The sequence below is a fragment of the Macaca fascicularis genome, chromosome 19, assembly GCF_037993035.2.
Source record: "Macaca fascicularis isolate 582-1 chromosome 19, T2T-MFA8v1.1".
Lineage (NCBI taxonomy): Eukaryota > Metazoa > Chordata > Mammalia > Primates > Cercopithecidae > Macaca > Macaca fascicularis.
The window spans coordinates 54,054,632-54,074,608 of NC_088393.1; the positions used below are offsets into that span (position 1 = coordinate 54,054,632).

At 52.5% G+C, this 19,977-nt stretch overlaps 1 protein-coding gene across 2 annotated transcripts in view; it reads right to left on the reverse strand.

Moving 5' to 3' along the window:
• Positions 1–19,330, reverse strand: part of NOVA2 (NOVA alternative splicing regulator 2) — a 42,263-nt gene extending 22,933 nt beyond the window's left edge. Inside the window, exons 1-3 of one of the 2 annotated variants that reach the window (XM_045378664.3) lie at positions 18,566–18,845; positions 7,016–7,122; positions 5,747–5,890 (exon numbers count right to left, since the gene is read on the reverse strand). Coding sequence is in view for 1 of the 2 variants with exons in the window: in XM_045378663.3 (XP_045234598.1) it covers positions 5,747–5,890; positions 18,566–18,842 (421 nt within the window). In the remaining variant the exon portion in view is untranslated. Of the gene's footprint in view, positions 1–5,746; positions 5,891–7,015; positions 7,123–18,565 lie in introns of both variants that reach the window. The other variant, XM_045378663.3, reaches the window with a different exon arrangement.
• Positions 19,331–19,977: the final 647 nt, after the last annotated feature.

Here is a 19,977-nt window from a genome sequence, read left to right on the forward strand (position 1 = left end):
TGGGCAACATGGTGAAACCCCGTCTCTACTAAAAATACAAAAATTAGATGGGCGTGGTGGCACACGCCTGTAGTCCCAGCTACATGGGAGGCTGACGCAGGAGAATCGCTTGAAGCTGGGAGGCGGAGGTTGCAGTGAGCAGAGATCACACTGCTGCACTCCAGCCTGGCAAAAGGGCGAGACTCTGTCTCAAAAGAAAAAAAAAAAAAAAAGAGGTCTTGAGTGTGTGCCAGGCGCCGTGTGGCTGTGTACCTGTGTGTCTGGGATACCTGGGGTGTGCGTCAGTGTCCAGCAAGCACTTCAGTGCAGCACGCTGGTGCCATGACCCTGACTCCTCGATTGCTACTTCCCAGTCTGGCAGGCTAGCCTCACCATGTGTCTGGGCGCCACTGTCTGTGGGTCACTTGTGTAGCTGACATCCCCCACCCGCTTTGGGCCATGTTCCTCACTCTTACTACCCTCCCCAGCCCCAGAACAATGGCTTGGTCTGAGCCAAGGGTGAGTCAGCCTGCAGTCTGCCTCCGTCTGGTGTAAATAGGAAAGGGTGTGGGTTGGGGTGGGAACTAGGGGGCGGGGTAGGGGGAGGTGGATGCCCCAGGAAGAGCAGGCCGAGGGTTTGCATCTCTGTGAAGCTTCCTTCAAACTCAGGAAGTCCTTGACCTCCCATCCCCTTGTAGTTCTTACAAGGTGGCCCACAGGGGCTTTTTGGGGGGTTGGTTAAGCCCCCAAAGAGTGTCTAATAATAACAGCTGACCCTTATACAACCCAAGTGTCAGGCACCATTCTAAGCACTGTTTTGTTTTGTTTTGTTTTTTCTGAGACAAGAGTCTTGCTCTGTCACCCAGGCTGGAGTGCAGTGGTGCGATCTCGGATCACCGCAACCTCTGCCTCCCAGTTCAAGTGATTCTCATGACTGAGCCTCCTGAGTAGCTGGGATTACAGGCATGTGCCACCACGCCTGTCTAAGTTTTGCATTTTTTGTAGAGATGGGATTTCGTCATGTTGGCCAGGCCGGCCTCAAGTGATCCACCCGCCTCGGTCTCCCAAAGTGTTGGGATTACAGATGTGAGCCATCATGCTTGACCAAAGTACTTTATACATACGTGTTCACTTAATATATGAAGTAGGCAATATCATTATTGATTGTCCCTGATTCCCTGCTAAGGACACTGAGGCATAGAGAAGGCTCAAGATTTGTTCAAGTTCTCTTAGACGGTGGTAGTGGATGTTCGGAGTTTTGAACCCAGGTGTCTGGCTTCAGAGTCTCTGCATTCTGCTAAATTTGGTGTGTATGGAGTGATCAGCTCTATGTGTGTGTCTTGGAGGGAGGCATAAAATGATGACAGTTTTGTTTTTGTATTTTTGATATTAAAAGTAGATGAATATATTAAGTAGTCGTTCAAGACTTTGCACTTTGATGGAAGTGTGTTATAAAACCATAAACATGTTTTTCAAAGTGTGTGTGGTGAGGCACAGTGGCTCATGCCTGCAATCCCATCACTTTAGGAGGCCAAGGCGGATGGAGGGCTTGAACTCAGGAGTTCAGCCTGGGCAATATAGCGAGACCCTGTCTCTACAAAAAAATATATACAGGCCGGGTGTGGCAGCTCATGCCTGTAATCCCAGCATTTTGGGAGGCTGAGGCGGGTGGATCACCTGAGGTCTGGAGTCCGAGACCAGCCTGCTAACATGGTGAAACCCCATATCTACTAAAAATACAAAAAATTAGCTGGGCATAGTAACGGACGCCTGTGATCCCAGCTACTTGGGAGGCTGAGGCAGGAGAATCACTTGAACCGGGGAGGTGGAGGTTGCAGTGAGCCGAGATCGCACCATTGCACTCCAGCCTGGGCAACAAGAGTGAATCTCTGTCTCAAAAAAAGAAAAAAAAAGTAGCTGGGCCTGGTGGTGCACACCTGTATTTCCAGTTACTCAGGAGGCTGAGGTGGGAGAATTACCTGAGCCCAGGAGGCTGAGGTTGCAGCGAGCCACGATCGTGCCACTGCACTCCAGCCTGGGCAACAGAGCAAGACCCTGTCTCAATATAAATAAAGAAATAATAAAAAGTGTGTGTGTCTATGCTTTTCTTCAGCAGTTAGGGTCTAAAGTTTCAAGCAGATTTTCAACATCAGACAGCATTTTAGAATCCTTAGGGTGGCCGGTGGTGGTGGCTCAAGCCTGTAATCCCAGCACTTTGGGAGGCCGAGGTGGGTGGATCACGAGGTCAGGAGATCAAGATCATCCTGGCCAACATGGTGAAACCCTGTCTCTATTAAAATAAAATTTAAAAAATGAGTTGGGCGTAGTGGCGCGTGCCTGTAGTCCCAGCTACTCGGGAGGCTGAGGCAGGGGACTCGCTTGGACCCAGGAGGCGGGGGTTGCAGTAAGCCGAGATTGTGCCACTGCACTCCAGCCTGGTGACAGAGCAAGACTCTGTCTCAAAGAAAAAAAAAAAAAAAAGAATCCCCAGGGTGGATCTGGGCTGACGCAAGGGAGTGTGTGTGGCCCTTGGGCAGGTACCTGCCTTTTTTTGCATTTCAGTTGCTCCATGTATGTATGACCTGGATGGATTGAATCTAGGGCTTTGAGATCCATCACAAAGGAGGGGAGGTTCTTTGTGTGTTCTGCCCTTCCCTTGGGGTTAAGTGCTGGGTAGGTTTTTACTTCGTGTAGTAGAAACGCAAGTGCAGTGTGTGTGAGTGTGTGAGTGTGTGTGAGTGTGTGAGAGCGTGTGTGTGAGTGTATGTGAGTGTGTGAATGTGAATGAGTGTGTGAGCATGTGTGACTGTGTGTGTAAGCGTGTGTGTGAGTGGGGGGTGTATGTGAGCGAAGTGTGTGTGAGCAAAGTGTGTGTGAATGAGTGTGTGTAAGCATGTGTGACAGTGGGAGTGTGTGTAATCGTGTGTATGTGAGTGTGAGCATTGTGACTGTGTGTGTAAGCGTGTGTGTGGGGTTGTGTGTGAGCATGACAGTGTGAGTGTAAGGATGTGTGTGAGGTGTGTGTGAATGAGTGTGTAAGCGTGTGTGTGAGAGTGGGGTGTGTGCGAGTGTGTGAGAATGTGAGTGTGTGTAAGCATGTGTGACAGTGGGAGAGTGCGTAAGCGTGTCTGTGTGAAAGAGTGTGAGTGTGAGCATTGTGACTGTGTAAGTGTGTGTGGGGGTGTGTGAGTGTGAGGGTGTGAGCATGTCAGTGTGAGTGTAAGCATGTGTGTGAGGGTGTGAGCATGTCAGTGTGAGTGTAAGCATGTGTGTGAGGGTGTGAGCATGTCAGTGTGACTGTAAGCATGTGTGTGAGGGTGTGAGCGTGTGAGACTGTGTGTGAGTGTGCCTGTGAGAGTGTGAGTGTGTGAGTGTGTGTGTGCTTGTGCATGCGAACGTACTAGGCCCAGAGTGCCCTTTCAGTTTCTCCACTGTCATTTCTCACATGTTCTCTCTGCTTTGGCTACACTGACCAAACTGCTCAGTAGCCTCTGAGTATGCCATTTTGTCTTCCTGGGCACACTTGCCTGCACTTTACCTCGCTCATTCTTCTCTACTGCTCTGGTCGTCTCTTCCAGGAAGCTCTTCCTGACCTCCCTGGGCTGGGTCCTTTGTGCCACCTGGGCTCCAACCACCAACCTCTGGACTTCCCTGTCCCAGCCCTGACCACTCTGGGTCATCACTGATGTGATGTCTGCCTCCCTGGCTGGGATATGAGAACCAAGGAAGCAAGGTTGGGACATTTCAACCACTGCTATTGTCCCCATTTCTGTCCAGCACAGGGCTGGCATAGAGGAAGTGCTCAGAGAATGTGTGTTGAATGAATGAGTGAATGAATGAATGATAGGGTGTCCAGCCAGGAGTGGAGGGAAATGTTTTTTGTCTCCTGCAGTAGCTTTTCCATTTCCTGCATTCCTGTGGGGTTCTGGGAAGTCCTGGGGACAGGACTAGGACACAGGGGGCTGTGTCCTGCTTCTCTGAGTCAGCAGCCGGCTCATGCTGTATGATCTGGAAGTTGCATGCCAGGAGTGGGGATGGGGGCTGACCACATGTCCAGGGGCTGAGGAGAGACGCTGGCTCCTGTTGCTTGTCTGAATACTGTTTGACCTGGTAGGACCAAGGTCTCTTCTGCCTTCTGGGTTTCCCAGCTGCCTGGCCTGTGGGGTGTGTCATTGGGTTGGGAGGGGACGACATGTCTCGTGGCACAGAATGTGACCCAGGAGCAAGGAACCAAGTGTCCTCGGAGGAACATTCCGAACAGAGGTCTTATCCATACCTTGTGGGCTACAGGGGAGTGGGGAAAACTGGGCCAGGGAGGAAGAGAAAAGGAGGAGGTGTGCCTGGTTCACTCGATTTTTCTCTAAACCTCTCGCCAAAGCTGCTTAGTGAGATGGGAGGCTGGGGGCAGGGTGGATGGTGGAGAGAGAGAGAAGAGGAGAGAAGAGAGAGAGAGCAGAGAGAGAAAGAGAGAGGAGGAGAGAGAGGGAGGAGAGAGGGAAAGATAGGAGAGAGGAGAGAGGAGAGGATGGAGGGGGAAGAGAGAGAGAGAGAAAGAGAGACAGAGAGAGAGAGAGAGAGAGAAAATGAGCGTGTACTGACCCTGGGCTCCAGCTCTGGTGTTTGACCTAAAAAATCCAAGGGGATTAAGGATGAACTAGAACCAGCACTGGACCAAAGATGCAGTTCAGGAAGCCTTCCCTGGAATCCTAGATGTCGATGCTTGTCGGGCATTAGTCTTGGGAGGGAGATAGGGAGGGGTGAGAGATTTTGGAGGGAATAGAGAGTGGAGGGGGCTTGGAAAATGTATGGTTGGGGAGAAAGATGGAGCAGGAGGAGAGGCAGAAAAGGGACTGGGTTTGGAGGAAGGGAAGAAAAAACCAGGAGGGAGATGAGACTTAGGAACAAAAAAAAAAAAAAAAAAAAAAAAGAGACACAGGAAGGGAGAGACAGACAACCAGAGGCAGAAAGAAATGGGTGACACCAGCAGAGGAGGACCCCAGTGAGAGGGGGCTAGTAGATATTGGTTGAATGGATGATTGAACAGAGTTCAGAGAGACAAGAGGAAAGGAAAAACGTGAGGCTATGAGAGGTGGAGGGAAGGAAAGGATGGGGAGAGAGACAGGAAGACAAAAGGAGAAGAGGAGGGGAGGGACAGAGAAAGCAGAGGACAGATGAACAGGACAAGAGATGGGGGATATCCAAACAGAACCAGAGAGATGGACAGACAGAGGCAGATAGAGGGGCAAGAGACAGAGGGAGGCGGAGGGGAGCAAGAGATGGGAAATCGGAAACAGAATGAGAAGGAGACATAAAGAATGACACCGAGACAGAGAAAACCAGTGAGACTGGGCAAGAGGGGGTGACAGAAATCCAAAGCGGGGGGGCACATTTGTGGAACACGGCTGGCTGGCCCCCAGGCCCGGAGGGACGCCCTGACACCTGCCTCTCTCCCCACCCTCGCTCCTCCAACTGACCAGAGGGGGCAGGTGTGTGGGAAAAGACACATCTGCCAGCGCATCATGCAAATGAGCTCATGAATATGCAGTAGGCCCATTGTCTTGCCCTGCCCCCACCCCCATCTGCTCGGCCAGGCCCCTCCGGCTGGGGGCAGCTCTGTCCCCTTAGGGGGAAGGGAGGCCCCCTCCTCACCACTGTCACTGTCCCTAGGGCAGACTTTCCCCCTATCTAGGGCCCAGGTGGGAGGGAGAAAAGGAGAAAGGGAGGAAGGGCAGGGAGGCCTAGGGCAGAGACCTGGGCCGGGGCTCACCAGGGTAGAAGTCTTTGGACTTGGAGAGCTTGATGGTGGCTCCTGTCTCCTTCTGCAGCTGCACGATGGTCTGCCCGCCCTTGCCAATGATGGAGCCCGCCGCGTAGCTGGGGATCAGCACCTTCAGGAAGTATTCGCCTTCCTCTGCGGGGGCACACAGGGTGGAGGGAGGTGAGCGGGGGAGGGGTCTTCACCTTTGGACGGGGTGAGCAGAGGAAACCCCAGGGGTCACAGTAGCAGTATGGAGAATAATACAAATAATGATCTTCATTCACTCATTCATTCATTCAACAAATAGGTACTGGGCACCTGCTATGTGCCTGGCACTGGTCTAGGGAAATGGCCAAGAAGAAAATAGACAAAGCTCCCCGATTTGTGGGCAAATGAGGCAAATAAGGCCGAAAGAGTTTTAGTGATTCAGCCAAGAGCTCGCACAGCTAGCTACATTCTTCTAGGTGGGGAAGACAGATAGTATATTTCATGTCAGATGGTGGGACTCCTAATGACACAAGAAAAGGCAGGAAAAGGGGGTCAGGGAGGGTGGGAGGCTGCAGTGTCAGAAAGGGAGGCCAGGGAAGCTCTTCCTAAGAATGTGGCATGCTTTATTCATCATCACACACTTCTGCAGCACCTGATAGGTGCTACACTGTTCTAGGTACTTTCCAAATACCAGTCCTTTGAATTTTCACACTTATCCTATGAAGGAACCCATCATACAGATGAGGAAACAAAGGTGAATAAATCACCCAAGGACACTTGTAGATGGCAGAGATGAGACTTGAAGAGTCCGTGCTCTGAACTATTATGATCAGCAGACTATGGAGGAAGGAACAGAACCACGTGGCTATGTGAAGGACGAGTGAGTGCAAAGGCCCTGGGGTGCGACTGTGCCTGTGCTCTTCCAGAGGGACTAAGGAGGCCCCTGTGCCTGGGGCTGAATGAGAGAGGGGAAGAGTGGGAGGAGATGAGGACAGAGAGGGGTGCTGGTGGTGAGGGGTGATGGGGCTCACAGGCCACAGCGAGGTCCTTAACTTTTACTCCAAGTGAGATGGAGCCACAGGAGGGACGTGGCCTGACTTAGGTTTTAGGAGGATTCCTCTGATGCCCATGAGGGGAGCAGACCATGAGAAGCAACGGTGGGAGAGCTGGGGGCCCAGTGAGGTGGCGACTGCAATGGTCCAGGCAGGAGGTGACGGCGGTCTGACAGGTGGAAGCGGTGAGCGGGGAGGCGGAGGAAGGCTGGATGCTGGGGATACTCCAAACACTCACTTTTGACCAGGCGCTGTGTTGAGTGCTTTGTGAGCTTGATCTCGTCCGTTCCTCACAACCTCACGGTGAGGTGGGTGGAATGAGCTCCATTTTTACACAAGAGGAAACTGAGGCACAGAGGGGCACAGAGAAGTGAAGGCACCAGCCCACGGTCACTACCAGCCCAAGGACATGAACACAGCTACTGGGCTCAGATTCAAATCCAATTCTGATTCAGTCTCCTCCCATCATTGCTTAACACCCTCCACTCCTGGGGACCAACACAATGAAGGACAGCCTCGAAGACCTAGATGCAGTGCCAGTGGCAGCTTGTGGAGTTTTGGCCATTCTTTGTTATAGGCCAATTTTCCTTTTCTTTCTCTCTTTCTCTCTTTCTCTCCTTCTCTCCTTCTCTCTTTCTCTCCTCTCCTTCTCTCCTTCTCTCCTTCTCTCTTTCTCTCTTTCTTTCTCTTTTTTTTTTTTTTTTTCCTGAGACACGGTCTTGCTCTATTGCCCAGGCTGGAGTGCAGTGGTGTAGTCTCGGATCACTGCAACCTCAGCCTCCCGGGTGTAAGGGGTTCCCCTGCCTCAGACTTCCGAGTAGCTGGGACTACAGGCGCCTGCCACCACACGCAGCTAATTTTTGTATTTTTAGTAGAGATGGGGTTTCGCCATGTTGGTCAGGCTGGTCTCGAACTCCTGATTTCAAGTGATCCGCCCACCTCAGTCTCTCAAAGTGCTGGGATTACAGGCGTGAGCCACCGTGCCCGGCTGCCATGTCCAGCTAATTTTAAAAAATGTTTTTAGTAGAGACGAGGTCTCCCTATGTTGCCCAGGCTGGCCTTGAACTCCTGGGTTCAAGTGATGCTCCTCCCTCAGCCTCCCAAAGTGCAGAGATTGCAGGTGTGAGCCACTGCACCTTGATTATTATAAACCAGTTTTCTTGACCATGTGAAAAGCATTTTGTTAATGCAGTCTCAAGGCAAGTATCTAGCCTCTCCTGCCCCTGTTGCCCCTAAGTGCTTTCAGGGTGGAAATTCTGGACCCTTCTCAGTGTAAGAAGATCCTTTGTGGCCGGGCGCGGTAGCTCACGCCTGTAATCCCAGCATTTTGGGAGGTGGAGGCGGGCAGATCACGAGGTCAAGGGACCGACACCATCCTGACCAACATAGTGAAATCCTGTCTCTACTAAAAATACAAAAATTAGCCAGGTGTGGTGGCGTGTGCCTGTAGTCCCAGCTACTCCGGAGGCTGAGGCAGGAGAATCGCTCGAACCCAGGAAGCGGAAGTTGCAGTGAGCCGAGATCGCGCCACTGCACTCCACTCCGGCCTGGCGACCCTTTGTGATTTGGCCCCACCCACCTTTCCAGCTTCACTTCATCTTCCTCCGTGGGCCTCAGGTTCAGTGGACTTTTTGTTCCTTAAATGTGCCCTGCTCCTTCCTACCTTTGGGCCTTTGCGCATGCTCTGTGCCTGGCAGCTTCTCTTCCCCTCAATTTTTTTTTTTTTTCTTTTGAGACGGAGTCTCGCTCTGTCGCCCAGGTTGGAGTGCAGTGGCGCAATCTCGGCTCACTGCAAGCTCCGCCTCTCCGGTTCACGCCATTCTTCTGCTTCAGTCTCACGGATAGCTGGGACTACAGGTGCCTGCCACCATGCCCAGCTAATTTTTGTATTTTTAGTAGAGACAGGGTTTCACTATGTTGGCCAGGATGGTCTTGGTCTCCTGGCCTCGTGATCTGCCCACCTCGGCCTTCCAAAGTGCTGGGATTACAGGCGTGAGCCACCGCGCCCGGCCCTCCTCAGTCAATATCTTTTGTCCTTTAGGTTCTCACTCAAATGTTGCTTCTTCTTGGAAGCTTTCCTTGAACCCCAAAGATGGGATGAATCCCCCTGTTTCATGCCTTCAGAGTAACTGATCACAGAGGTCCACTGTGGACCACATCCATAGAGGTCACCCGTGTCCCAGGGACTCGAACAGTGTCCCCAAAACTTGAACAGCACATAGTAGGTTTGCAATAAGCACTGGGAAAAGAAAGGGAGGAGTCAGGCCATCCTGCTTCCACATTTTAAGGTCTTAAACCATTCCCCAATGGTTTTTCAACTTTATCTTTTAAGCGAAGGAAGCCTATTTTCCTTCCTTCCTTCCTTCCTTCCTTCCTTCCTTCCTTCCTTCCTTCCTTCTTTCCTTCCTTCCTTTTCCTTCCTTCCTTCCTTCCTTCCTTCCTTCCTTCCTTCTTTCATTCATTCTTTCTTTTTTTTTGAGACAGTCTCACTCTTGTCACTCAGGCTGCAGTGCAATGGCGCTATCTCGGCTCACTGCAACCTCTGCCTCCTGGGTTCAAGAGATTCTCCTGCCTCAGCCTCCCAAGTAGCTGGGATTACAGGTGCTCACAACCACGCCCGGCTATTTTTTTTTTTTTTTTTTAGTAGAGACGGGGTTTCACCACGTTAGCCAGGCTAGTCTCAAACCTTGGCCTCTCTAAGTGCTGAGATTACAGGGGTGAGCCACAGATCCCAGCCAGGAAGCCTGTTTTCAATGTCTCACGTAAAACCTCAACATATAGAACAGATAAAAGAGAAACTGCTCTAACTCTCCCTGATTTCTCTCTGTCGCCCAGGCTGGAGTGCAGTGGTGTCATCACAGCTCACTGCTGCCTCGACCTCCTGGGCTCACACGATCCTCCTGCCTCAGCCTCCCAAGTAGCTGGGACTACAGGCGCATGCCACCACTCCTAGGTAATTTTAAATTTTTTTGTAGAGACAGGGTTTTGCCACATTGCTCAGGCTGGTCTCGAACTCCTGAGCTCAAGGGATCCGCCTGCCTCAGCCTCCCCAAGTGTTGGGATTACAGGCGTGAACCACCACACCCAGCCTCTGCCTGGTCTCTTAAGATGAAAGTTCTGTGTTTCCTTATGTGTTTAAGATGGAGGTGTAGGAAGAGGGGCTAGATGTGGCTTTGTAGGCATGGGGAAGGGTCCAGAATTAAGGAGTTTCCCTGAAACCAAGGCAATCCTCTTAAACTTGCTTAATCAGACCATTAAGCCTATTAGGTAATTAACCCCTCTCTGGTGCCTTCCTACCAATCATCCTGAACCCTACTGAATTCATTCTCTTCCATGGACTCACGGAGATGTCCTCTTCCCCAGCCTCACCCTAAACTTGTCACAGATACAGGGTACTTTATCTCTGGAAGGCTCAGAAAGATGGGGAGGGAATTCTCACTAATCCCTATGACTCCATCCTCTCTGCGTCTTCAATTTCACTCCCCATCTTCTCTCCAGCCAGAGCATCTTCTCCGCTTCCCTCTGAGGGTGGAAGGTATTCATCTTCTCTGAAGAAAACTGGGGTCACCCTCTTCCCCATTTTCTGCCCCCTCTCTCTTGTACTTCTTCAAACCGTGCCTGAGAATTTTTGTATGAAACAGCAGAAGCAACTCTAGACTAAGAGTGACGTTTGTGGTCGGGCACGGTGGCTCATGCCTGTAATCCCAGCACTTTGGGAGGCCAAGGCGGGCGGATCACTTGAGGTCAGGAGTTTGAGACCAGCCTGGCCAACATGGTGAAACTCCTGTCTCTACTAAAACTACAAAAATTAGTCGGGCCTGGTGGCACACGCCTGTACTCCCAGCTACTCGGGAGGCTGGGGCAAGAGAGTCATTTGAATCTGAGAGGCAGAGGTTGCAGTGAGCCGAGATCGGGCCACTGCGCTCCAGCCTAGGTGACAGAGTGAGACTCTGTCTCAAAAAAAAAAAAAAAAAAAGTGAATTTTGCCACTAATGGGCTCTATGCCCTTGGGCAAGTTGCCTCACCTCTTTGGGCCTTAGTTTTCCTCATCTATAAAATGGGAATCGTGATAGTGCTACCTCATGGGGTTACTGTAATTAATGAAAGAGAAAATGTAAGGAAAGGTACTTGGGATGGTCCCAGGCACATGGAGGATTTGAGAAATGTTAGATATCATCATTATCAGTATTGCCTACACCATGAACACAACTTCAGTGCTTATCACAGCATCAGACACAGAGCAAGCACCCTACACGTGGGATTTGTGGGTTGGGTTGAGAGGTAGGAGAAGGAGGGGCAATCCCACTTTGTTAATCAACCATTTCCCTAGGGGGCTGTCCCAAACTTTTCCCTCCGTCTTGGAGGAGGAATGTCCTCTCACTGATACAAGCGAGACCTTGTCTCCATTCTCTGCACTCAGCCTCTCTCTGATTCCTGTCCTTCTCATGCCAACTTATAGAATTTTGCCCCTTTTATGTCCTTCTGTACTGGAATTCTTCTTTCTTCTCTTCTTCTCTCCTTCCTTTCCTTCCTCCAACAAATCCTTCCTGAGCACCCATGACCTTCCAGTCCTTGGTTCAGGTGCTGGGGATGCAGCAGGGAACAGACAAGGTCCCTTTCCTTTAAATTCCTTTTAAAATGCATTTATTTACTTATTTATTTATTTATTGTATTTTTAGTAGAGACGGGGTTTCACCCTGTTGCCCAGGCTGGTCTTGAACTCCTGGGCTCAAGGAATCTGCCCACCTTGGCCTTCCAAAGTTTTGGGATTACAGGCGTGAGCCACCGTGCCCGGCCTAAATGTATCTATTTAAAGAAGAAATTAGGCCAGGTGCGGTGGCTCACACCTGTAATTCTAGCACTTTGGGAGGCCGAAGCAGATGGATCGCCTGAGGTCAGAAGTTCGAGACCAGCCTGACCAACACGGTGAAACCCCATCTGTACTAAATACAAAAAATTAGCTGGATATGGTGGCACATGACTGTAATCCCAGCTACTTGGGAGGCTGAAGCAAGAGAATTGCTTGAACCCGGGAGGCAGAGGTTGCAGTGAGCTGAGATGGTGCTACTGCACTCCAGCCTGGGCAACAAGTGCGAAACTCCGTCTCAAATAAAAAAAATAAATAAAGAAGAAATTTAAAAATCATTGCTAATAATTGGAGCTTGAAGGGCTGGTTATGTTTTGTTCTCCCTAACGTACATTAATATAAACATACGATGTTCAAAAATTAAAAAAAAAAAGTTTGTCCATGGACCACCTTAAATAATCTTGTTGTATTAAACTAGTGCAAATCTGACTCCTGGAGACCCCTCTTCAAGTGAGTCTCCTATGGACAGTGATTGGCTAAGACCTCCCCTGCAGAGACTCAGAACTTGAATTCCCAGGAGTCCCCCATTGTGAGCATCAGTTCGTGCCAGTCCTTCCCAGAATTTTCTGCACATCTTTTCTGTTTGGGGGAGTTTCCTACCATGTGAGTCCTACCTCCCCAGAAAGAAACCAGGTCTCTATTGATCAGCCTTCCTTGCAGCAAGGGCAGACACGTGACCTCAGCTGAACTCAGAGCCCTCAGCCATCACGCACGCCCACCCTGTTTGAACAACCAAGGCACTGCTTGTGAGAAAGTTCTCCCTTCTAATGAGGCAGAATCTACATACCAGAACTCCGCACCCACCCATTCCCATCCCACTCTTCACTCTTCGCTTGGGTCCAGGCAGCTCCCTCTACCCAATGGCAGAGTCTGAAGAACCGAAGATAGCAAGTTCAGGTCTCCTGATTAATTTCCTGCTGCAATTTCAAACATTTCCACCTTGGAAAGGTGCCATCTTTCCCCTTCTAGTCACTGAGTCTCTGCTCTTGCCCCTTCTGTACCCACCCCCTCAGGGATGCTTCTGACGGCTTTGAAAAATCCCAGTGCTTTGGCAGGCTGAGGTGGGCAGATCACTTGAGGTCAGGAGTCTGAGACCAGCCTGGCCGACAAGGTGAAACCCTGTCTACTAAAAATACAAAAGTTAGCCAGGCATGGTGGTGGCATATCTGTAATCCCAGCTACTTGGGAGGCTGAGGCAGGAGAATCGCTTGAACCTGGGAGGCGGAGGTTGCAACGAGCCGAGATTGTGCCACTGCCCTCCAGCCTGGGTCACACAGCAAGACTCCATCTCAAAAAAGAAAAAAAAAAAAATCAGCCAATACTCCCTTCCCCTTCCATAAATAACCATTGCCCACCCAAGAGATTTAGGGTGTTGTAGTAAGAGTGGCCTATTTTAGTGTCAGAGAGTTCACCCTCTAAAGTGGCTTTGATCTTGGGGGTCATGAATGACAAAAGTAAAGCTGAAGGGCTGTGGGTTGTTGAGGTGTTGTTTTTGGTGTTAGTCTGGATGCAACATCAATGTTAGGTGTTGTCCTCATAGCACTTCATGGTTTTGTTTGGGGGCTGGGGATGGGAGAGCTGGCATGTTCTATGAGGGAGGCTGGGGTTTGACATCGGTATCATCATCAGGAGCCTGTGGGGATGCTGCTGGCAGAGGATGGTGAGGGTGTGGGGTGGGAGCAGTACGCCAAGGAGGCGCGGGACTTCAGACATGTGATGTGTTTTTGTGAATGGCGGTGTTGCCTATTTGGTGTGAAATGCAATACAACTAGAGTGTGCTTATGTAGGGATGAGATGCTGAAAGGTGTGATGCTGCCTTGAGTTGTGACTGTCTCTGAGTGAGAGAAAGGCAGATGGGCCACAGTTTTCTTGGAGTGAATCACCATTGGATGGTGAAAAGGGAAAATGACATTCTCAGTGGCACTTATATAATAATAATAATGATGATGATGATAGTGACTGTTTACCGAGCACTTACGCTACGTATTTCACATACGTAATCTCATCTAACGCACACAACCCGGAGAGGTAGATCTTCCTGCCTCCATGTTTCAGACAAGCAGGCTGAGGCCCAGAGCAGTGAAATAACTCGCCCGAGGATTCCACACCAAGCACATGACGGTGGCAAGACATGAATCCTGAAAGATCTCATTCTAGGAGGGGCTCTTAACCCTGGTGATGTTGACTTCATGATAAAGAATGTGGCCAGGCATGCTGGCTCATGCTTGTAATCCCAGCACTTTGGGAGGCCGAGGTGGGTGGATCACCTGAGGTCAGGGGTTCGAGATCAGCCTGGTCAACATGATGAAACCCCATCTCTACTAAAAATACAAAAATTAGCCAGGCATGGTGGCGCATGCCTGTAATCCCAACCACTCGGGAGGCTGAGGTACGAGAATTGCTTGAACTCGGGAGGTGAAGGTTGCAGTAAGCCGAGATGGCGCCACTGCACTGCAGCCTGGGCAATACAGTGAGACTCTGTCTCAAAAAACAGAACAAAACAAAACAAAATAAACAACAACAAAAACAAAGAATGAGGGATATGGCTGGGAATAGTGGCTCACACCTGTAATCCCAGCACCTTGAGAGGATGAAGCGGGTGGATCGCCTGAGATCAAGAATTTGAGGCTGGCCGGGCGCGGTGGCTCAAGCCTGTAATCCCAGCACTTTGGGAGGCCGAGACGGGCGGATCACGAGGTCAGGAGATCGAGACCATCCTGGCTAACACAATGAAACCCCGTCTCCACTAAAAATACAAAAAAATTAGCCGGGCGTGGTGGCGGCGCCTGTAGTCCCAGCTACTCGGGAGGCTGAGGCAGGAGAATGGCGGGAACCCGGGAGGCGGAGCTTGCAGTGAGCCGAGATCGCGCCACTGCACTCCAGCCTGGGCGACAGAGCGAGACTCCGCCTCAAAAAAAAAAAAAAAAAAAAGAATTTGAGACCAGCCTGGGCAACATAGCAAGACCTGTCTCTACAAAAAAATTCAAAGAATTAGTCAGGTGTGGTGGTGCACACCTGTAGTTCCAGCTACTGGGGAAGCTGAGATGGGATCATCACCTGATCCTGAGAGGTCAAGGTTGCATTGAGCCATGATTGCACCACTACACTCCAAGCCTGGGTGGCAGAGTGAGACCGTCTCAGAAAAAAAAAAAAAGAAAAGAAAAGAAAAAAAGAGGGACGTTAGGAGCAAGATCTGGCTGGTGTAAGCTATGTTGAGGGTGTGAGATATGTATATGTGTCTGTATATGGGTTTTTATTTTTGGGGGGTTGACAGAGGTGGGAATATAGTCAGGAGTACGGGGGTCCATTATTATTGCAGCTTAAGAATTACGATCTGTATTAAGGGGGGCCACCGTTGCCAGACTGGGGTCATTTATTTCTGCAAAGAGTCCCTGACTAGAGTTTCCGTCCAACCTCTTCACCCAAGTCTTCCTGCCCTTAGTGTCTTGTTTTCCTCCCAGCAGCACCTGCCAGCCACTCGCAGTGCCCAGAAGCGAGTGTGAACCGCCACCATCTCCTCCATTTCTCCCATCTGCTCCCAGAGGCAGGCAGGAGGGGCAAGAATCTCATCTGTCCAGTAGGGTACTGCTTTCTGGGACATCCAGGAAAAGCCCTCACTCCTCTGAGCCTCAGTTTCCCCATCCAAAAATAAGGTCCATTCTAGTGTCTCCCCACACAATGGAGCCAGCCGCCTGAGTTCACATCATGGTTCTGCTGCTTATCAGCTGAGTGATGTTGGGCAAGTGACTTAACCTCTCTGTGCCTCAGTTGTTCATCCGTAACATGGGTTAACATCATAGAATTGTTGTAAGGATTAAGGAATTGATCCATGTCAAGCACTTCCCATGACAGTTCCTGGCATACTGTAGTATCATAAGTCTAGCCATTATTATAACTGATTATTATTATTCCATCATAGCATGTCATTCTTGGGAGAATGACAGGAAATTGCACGTAAGGCATTAAACAATAATATAGGTAGCTATTGTTAGTATTATCCTTGCGGTCACTTTTTTTTTTTTTTGAGATGGAGTTTCGCTCTGTTGCCCACACTGGAGTGTGGTGGCGTGATCTCGGCTCACTGAAACCTCTACCTCCCGGGTCCCAGCAATTCTCCTGCCTCAGCCTCCTTAGTAGCTGGGACTACAGGTGCCCACCACCATGCCCCGATAATTTTTGTATTTTTAGCAGAGACAGGGTCTCACCATGTTGGCCAAGCTGTTCTCGAACTCCTGACCTCAAATGATCCACCCGCCTTAGCCTATCAAAGTGCTGAGATTACAGGCGTGACCTACTGTGCCCGGCTCCTTATGATCATTTTTATGTGCCTATATGGCAGATGAGGACACTGAGGCTCAGAAAAGGGGATGGGTTGAGACAGCATCCCCCAGCTATGAATGTATATTATTGAAAGAAGCCCTCAATTTTGGGGTCAAAGTCCTGGACCCTTGCCCAGCCCTGCCCCTGAGTGTTTCTGTCAATGGAGGCCTGTCCCTCTGCATCTCCCGGCCTCAGTTTCCCCATGGGTAAACAGAAGTGGGGTGGGAGACGGTCTGGAGGAGATGGTCCCTAAAGGCTCATCCTAATTTCCCCGCTGTGGAGGGAGGCAGGATAGCACAGTGGTTTTGTCCGGGAGCTCCGGAACTAGGCAGCCCAGGGTTGGGTAAATTCTAGCTCCATCACTTAGACACCATGTGACCTTGGGCAAGCGGTTTCACTTTGCCGAGCCTCAGTTTTCCTCATCTGTAAAAAGATGCTCAAATCATCTCTCCCAGGGGTTGTATTGAGATATTAACCCATATCTCAGAGTAGTAGGTGCCACGTAGGCAGATGTGACTGTTATTAGCAGCAGTGGCATCAGTGTTAAATTGTGCTGTGAAGTGATCAGATTCTAAGCATCTCAGTCCCTTTAAGAGAAAGGTGGGAACCCCCTAACCTCTAGAGGTTAGTGGGTGGAGGGCTAGACAGTCTGACTGGGCTCAGGGACCTCCTGGGTCCCTGATCTCTCCAGGACTGGGAACAGCAGTGGGGCAGGAAGGAGGGAAGGAAGTCAGGGACATATTCATGTGTGTGCTGGGGGTGGGGGAGCAGGAAGGACAGGAAACTCCCTCCCATCCCCTCCCCCAACTTCCCTTTCCTCCAATTTCTGCTGGACACCCTCATGGGCATCCAGGGGGTCCCTGATTCCTGTCCCACCTGGGTGGAGGTCGGGGAGGGCTAGGATGGGAGGAAGAAAGTTGGCTTGTATTCATCTGCAGGGAGGAGGTGGGAGGCCCCCACCCCACCCACTGCCAGGCCTGACGGAGAGGAAAGGGTGCACTCTGCCTGAAGCCATCCCTCTCCCATCCGGAGGAAAAGACCAGAGGAAGTGGAGATTTTGGCAAGGTGACCGCGGGGAGGGGCTTGTCCTCTCTGGGGTCTCCCTCCTACCAGGGAGCTAGGGGACTGGGCTCTGAGGACCCCAAGAAATCCCACCTCTTCCCTGAGCCCTCCACAGCAGGGCATGCACCTAGAGCTCCCAGCTGGGCTTTTCTTCTCGGATACGCACACCTCCTTGGGTCACACACCCAGGGAGAGCCCCTCTCTTCCCTCACACCGCCTTCCATGGTGTCAAACATTCAGCAATCTCCAATACACAAGGACACACACACACACTCTCCCTTGTCAAACACACGCAGAATCATCCCCATATCTCTGGTGTCACACAGTCAGCCATTTCACACACACACCTCTCCTTGTTACACCCATACACACAGCTGGGTGTCATACGCACACGTGCCCTGTCACATGGGGACCCATCCTTCCTTCTCCTTTTTACACACCCTCGTGCGTTTCACCCACAAGCCCCAGTCTTTCCCTCGTCATACACCCACCTTCCCTGTTGCACACACCCCCTCTGATGTCACTGTTGCACACCTCCATGTGTCACACCCAGCCACAGCCTCTCTGGAGTCACACCCACACCCTTTCCTTGTCACATCCCCTCACCAGCTTCTCTGAGTCCCACCCCACCCCAGCCACGCCTGTGTCACACACACTGGACCCCTTTCCTCTGATCTACACGGCCTCTTCTGGCTCACGCCCAGGACCAGCCCATTCGGCGTCCCCCACACACCCCCTTGCTTGTCACACACACCCTCTCATGTGTCACACTCTGCCACAGCCCTCTCGGGGGTGACAAGCACACACCTTTCCTTGTCACACGCACCCGCTGGAGGGTCTCAAATATGGAGCCCGACCCCTGTCCCCTTTCTCATACACCCCCTCTATGCTGTCATATTCCTGATCCCTAATGTCACACATCCAGGCCGTAGAGGGCACACATACACACACGCACACACATACATACCTGTCCTAGTCTCACATTCTCCCACCTAGCTTTACACACCCACCCTTTCCTCCATTTCACCCCACACACCCACCCAGCCTGTTCCCACGCACGATCCCGCCAGGGCCACACAAGCCTTCCTCTGGGACAACCCTTGTTCAGGACATCCCCAGGGAGGGAGGCTGGGAAGCTCCCGGTCCACAGGCCTCTACTCCTTCCCCTCCCCCAGCCAGGACACGCGAGCCCGGGGAACACCCCTGCCCCGAAAGGGTCACATCACACACCCCTCAAGGACACACAAGACATCTGCCCTGAGGCTCTCACGCCCCCCATCCTCTGCGCCCCCCAAGGACACTTATCATGCCCTCCCCCCAATCCCTCTCCTCGCAGACAAAGCTCCCAGCCCCGGGCCTCGGCGAGAGGAGGAGGGGGTCCAGCCCCCTCCTCAACTCTCCGCTCTGTCCCCCACCTCGGGGAGGGGTGTCTCTCCCCTCCCCAGAGCCCTTGCACCTGCCACGGGAGGGGGGGGAAAGGATGGAGAAAGGCGAGGCCCCCTGCCCGCTCCCCCGCCCGGAGCCGCAGCCTTTTCTCACCTCCCGTGTTGCTGCGCTTGGTGCAGACCACCTCGGGGGGCGTTTCGAGGGGCCTCTTGCGGGAATCCGGGGCCTCGGGCTCCATGGGGGGGGCCTGGGGCGGCGGCTGCTGCTGCTGCGGCGGCTGCGGCGGCGGCGGCGGCGGCTGCTGTGGCGGCGGCGACGGCTGCTGGGGAGGCTGGGGTTGCGGCGGCGGCGGCGGCGGGGGCGGCGGCGGCTGCGGGGCCGCGGAGGCCGTGAAGAGGCCGTGCACCGCGCCGGCGGCCATCATCCTCATGGTGGGGGGGGCAGGGGGCGGGGGGCGGGGGAGGGGGAGGGGAGGGGACGTGGGAGGGGGAGGGGGCGGTGGAGGGGTGGGGGAGGGGGAGCCCCGGAGAGGGAAGGCGGGGGTAGGGGGGAGCCGGTTCTCGGGGGGCTGACAGAGCCTGGAGAGCGGCTGTGAGTAGAATGGCAGGGCCGAGGGGGGGTCTCCGATAGAGCCGGGAAAGAACTGAGGAGTGGGGTCTCTCCTGGGACCACAGAGGCTGGGGACTGGACGCGCCACTGGGGGGACAAGACCCCCCCCTCTTGGCTCCCTGGGGCAAGAGGGCCGAGCCCCCCAGACCCTGCTCGGGGCGGGGGGCCGGAGGAGCGTGGCCGGAGGTGGGAGGCGGAGGCGGCCGCTAGTGGGGACCCGGGGGGCGGCGGGCGCGGGCGGCGGCGGCGACGGGGCTGGCGGTGGCTGCTGGCCCGAGCATCTTCTTCCCGGAGGCTCCCACAGCGCCTGGCCCCTCCCACCCCACGAGGTCACGCCCATGCCGGGTAGGGCCACGCCCTTCGGCGCCCCCATTGGTCCAGCCTTGAAGCCTGGACCACGTCCCTCTGGGTTGGCCACGCCCCTCCCGGCGGCAGAGAGCTGGACCCGAGTCCCCCAGGCTGCCGGGAGGATCCCGGCCGGGCTCCTCCAAGCCTCCCCACTCCTCACCTTGAATGAACGTTTATTGAGCACTTACTGTGTGCCAGGTCCGGTTCCAAGCAAGCACGTCACAGACGTTATCGCATTTAATCCCCAGAGCGACCAGCTCTGTGAGTTACACTTATTATCCCTATTTTACAGATGAGGAAACAGCCTTAGGAGCATACTTTGACTTCACTTGGTCAAGACAAGAAATTTCGGCTGGGCGCGGTGGTTCATGCCTGTCATCCCAGTACTTTGGGAGGCCGGGGCGGAAGAGTCACTTGAGCCCAGGAGTTTGAGACCAGCTGGGCAACAATATAGTGAGGCCCCATCTTTACAAAAAAAAATTTTTTTTTTTTTTTTTAATTATTAGCCAGGCGTGGTAGCACATGCTTGTAGTCCCAGGTATCCTGGAGTCTGAGGTGGGAGGATCGCTTGAGCACAGGAGTTTGAGGCTGCAGTCAGCCATGATCAA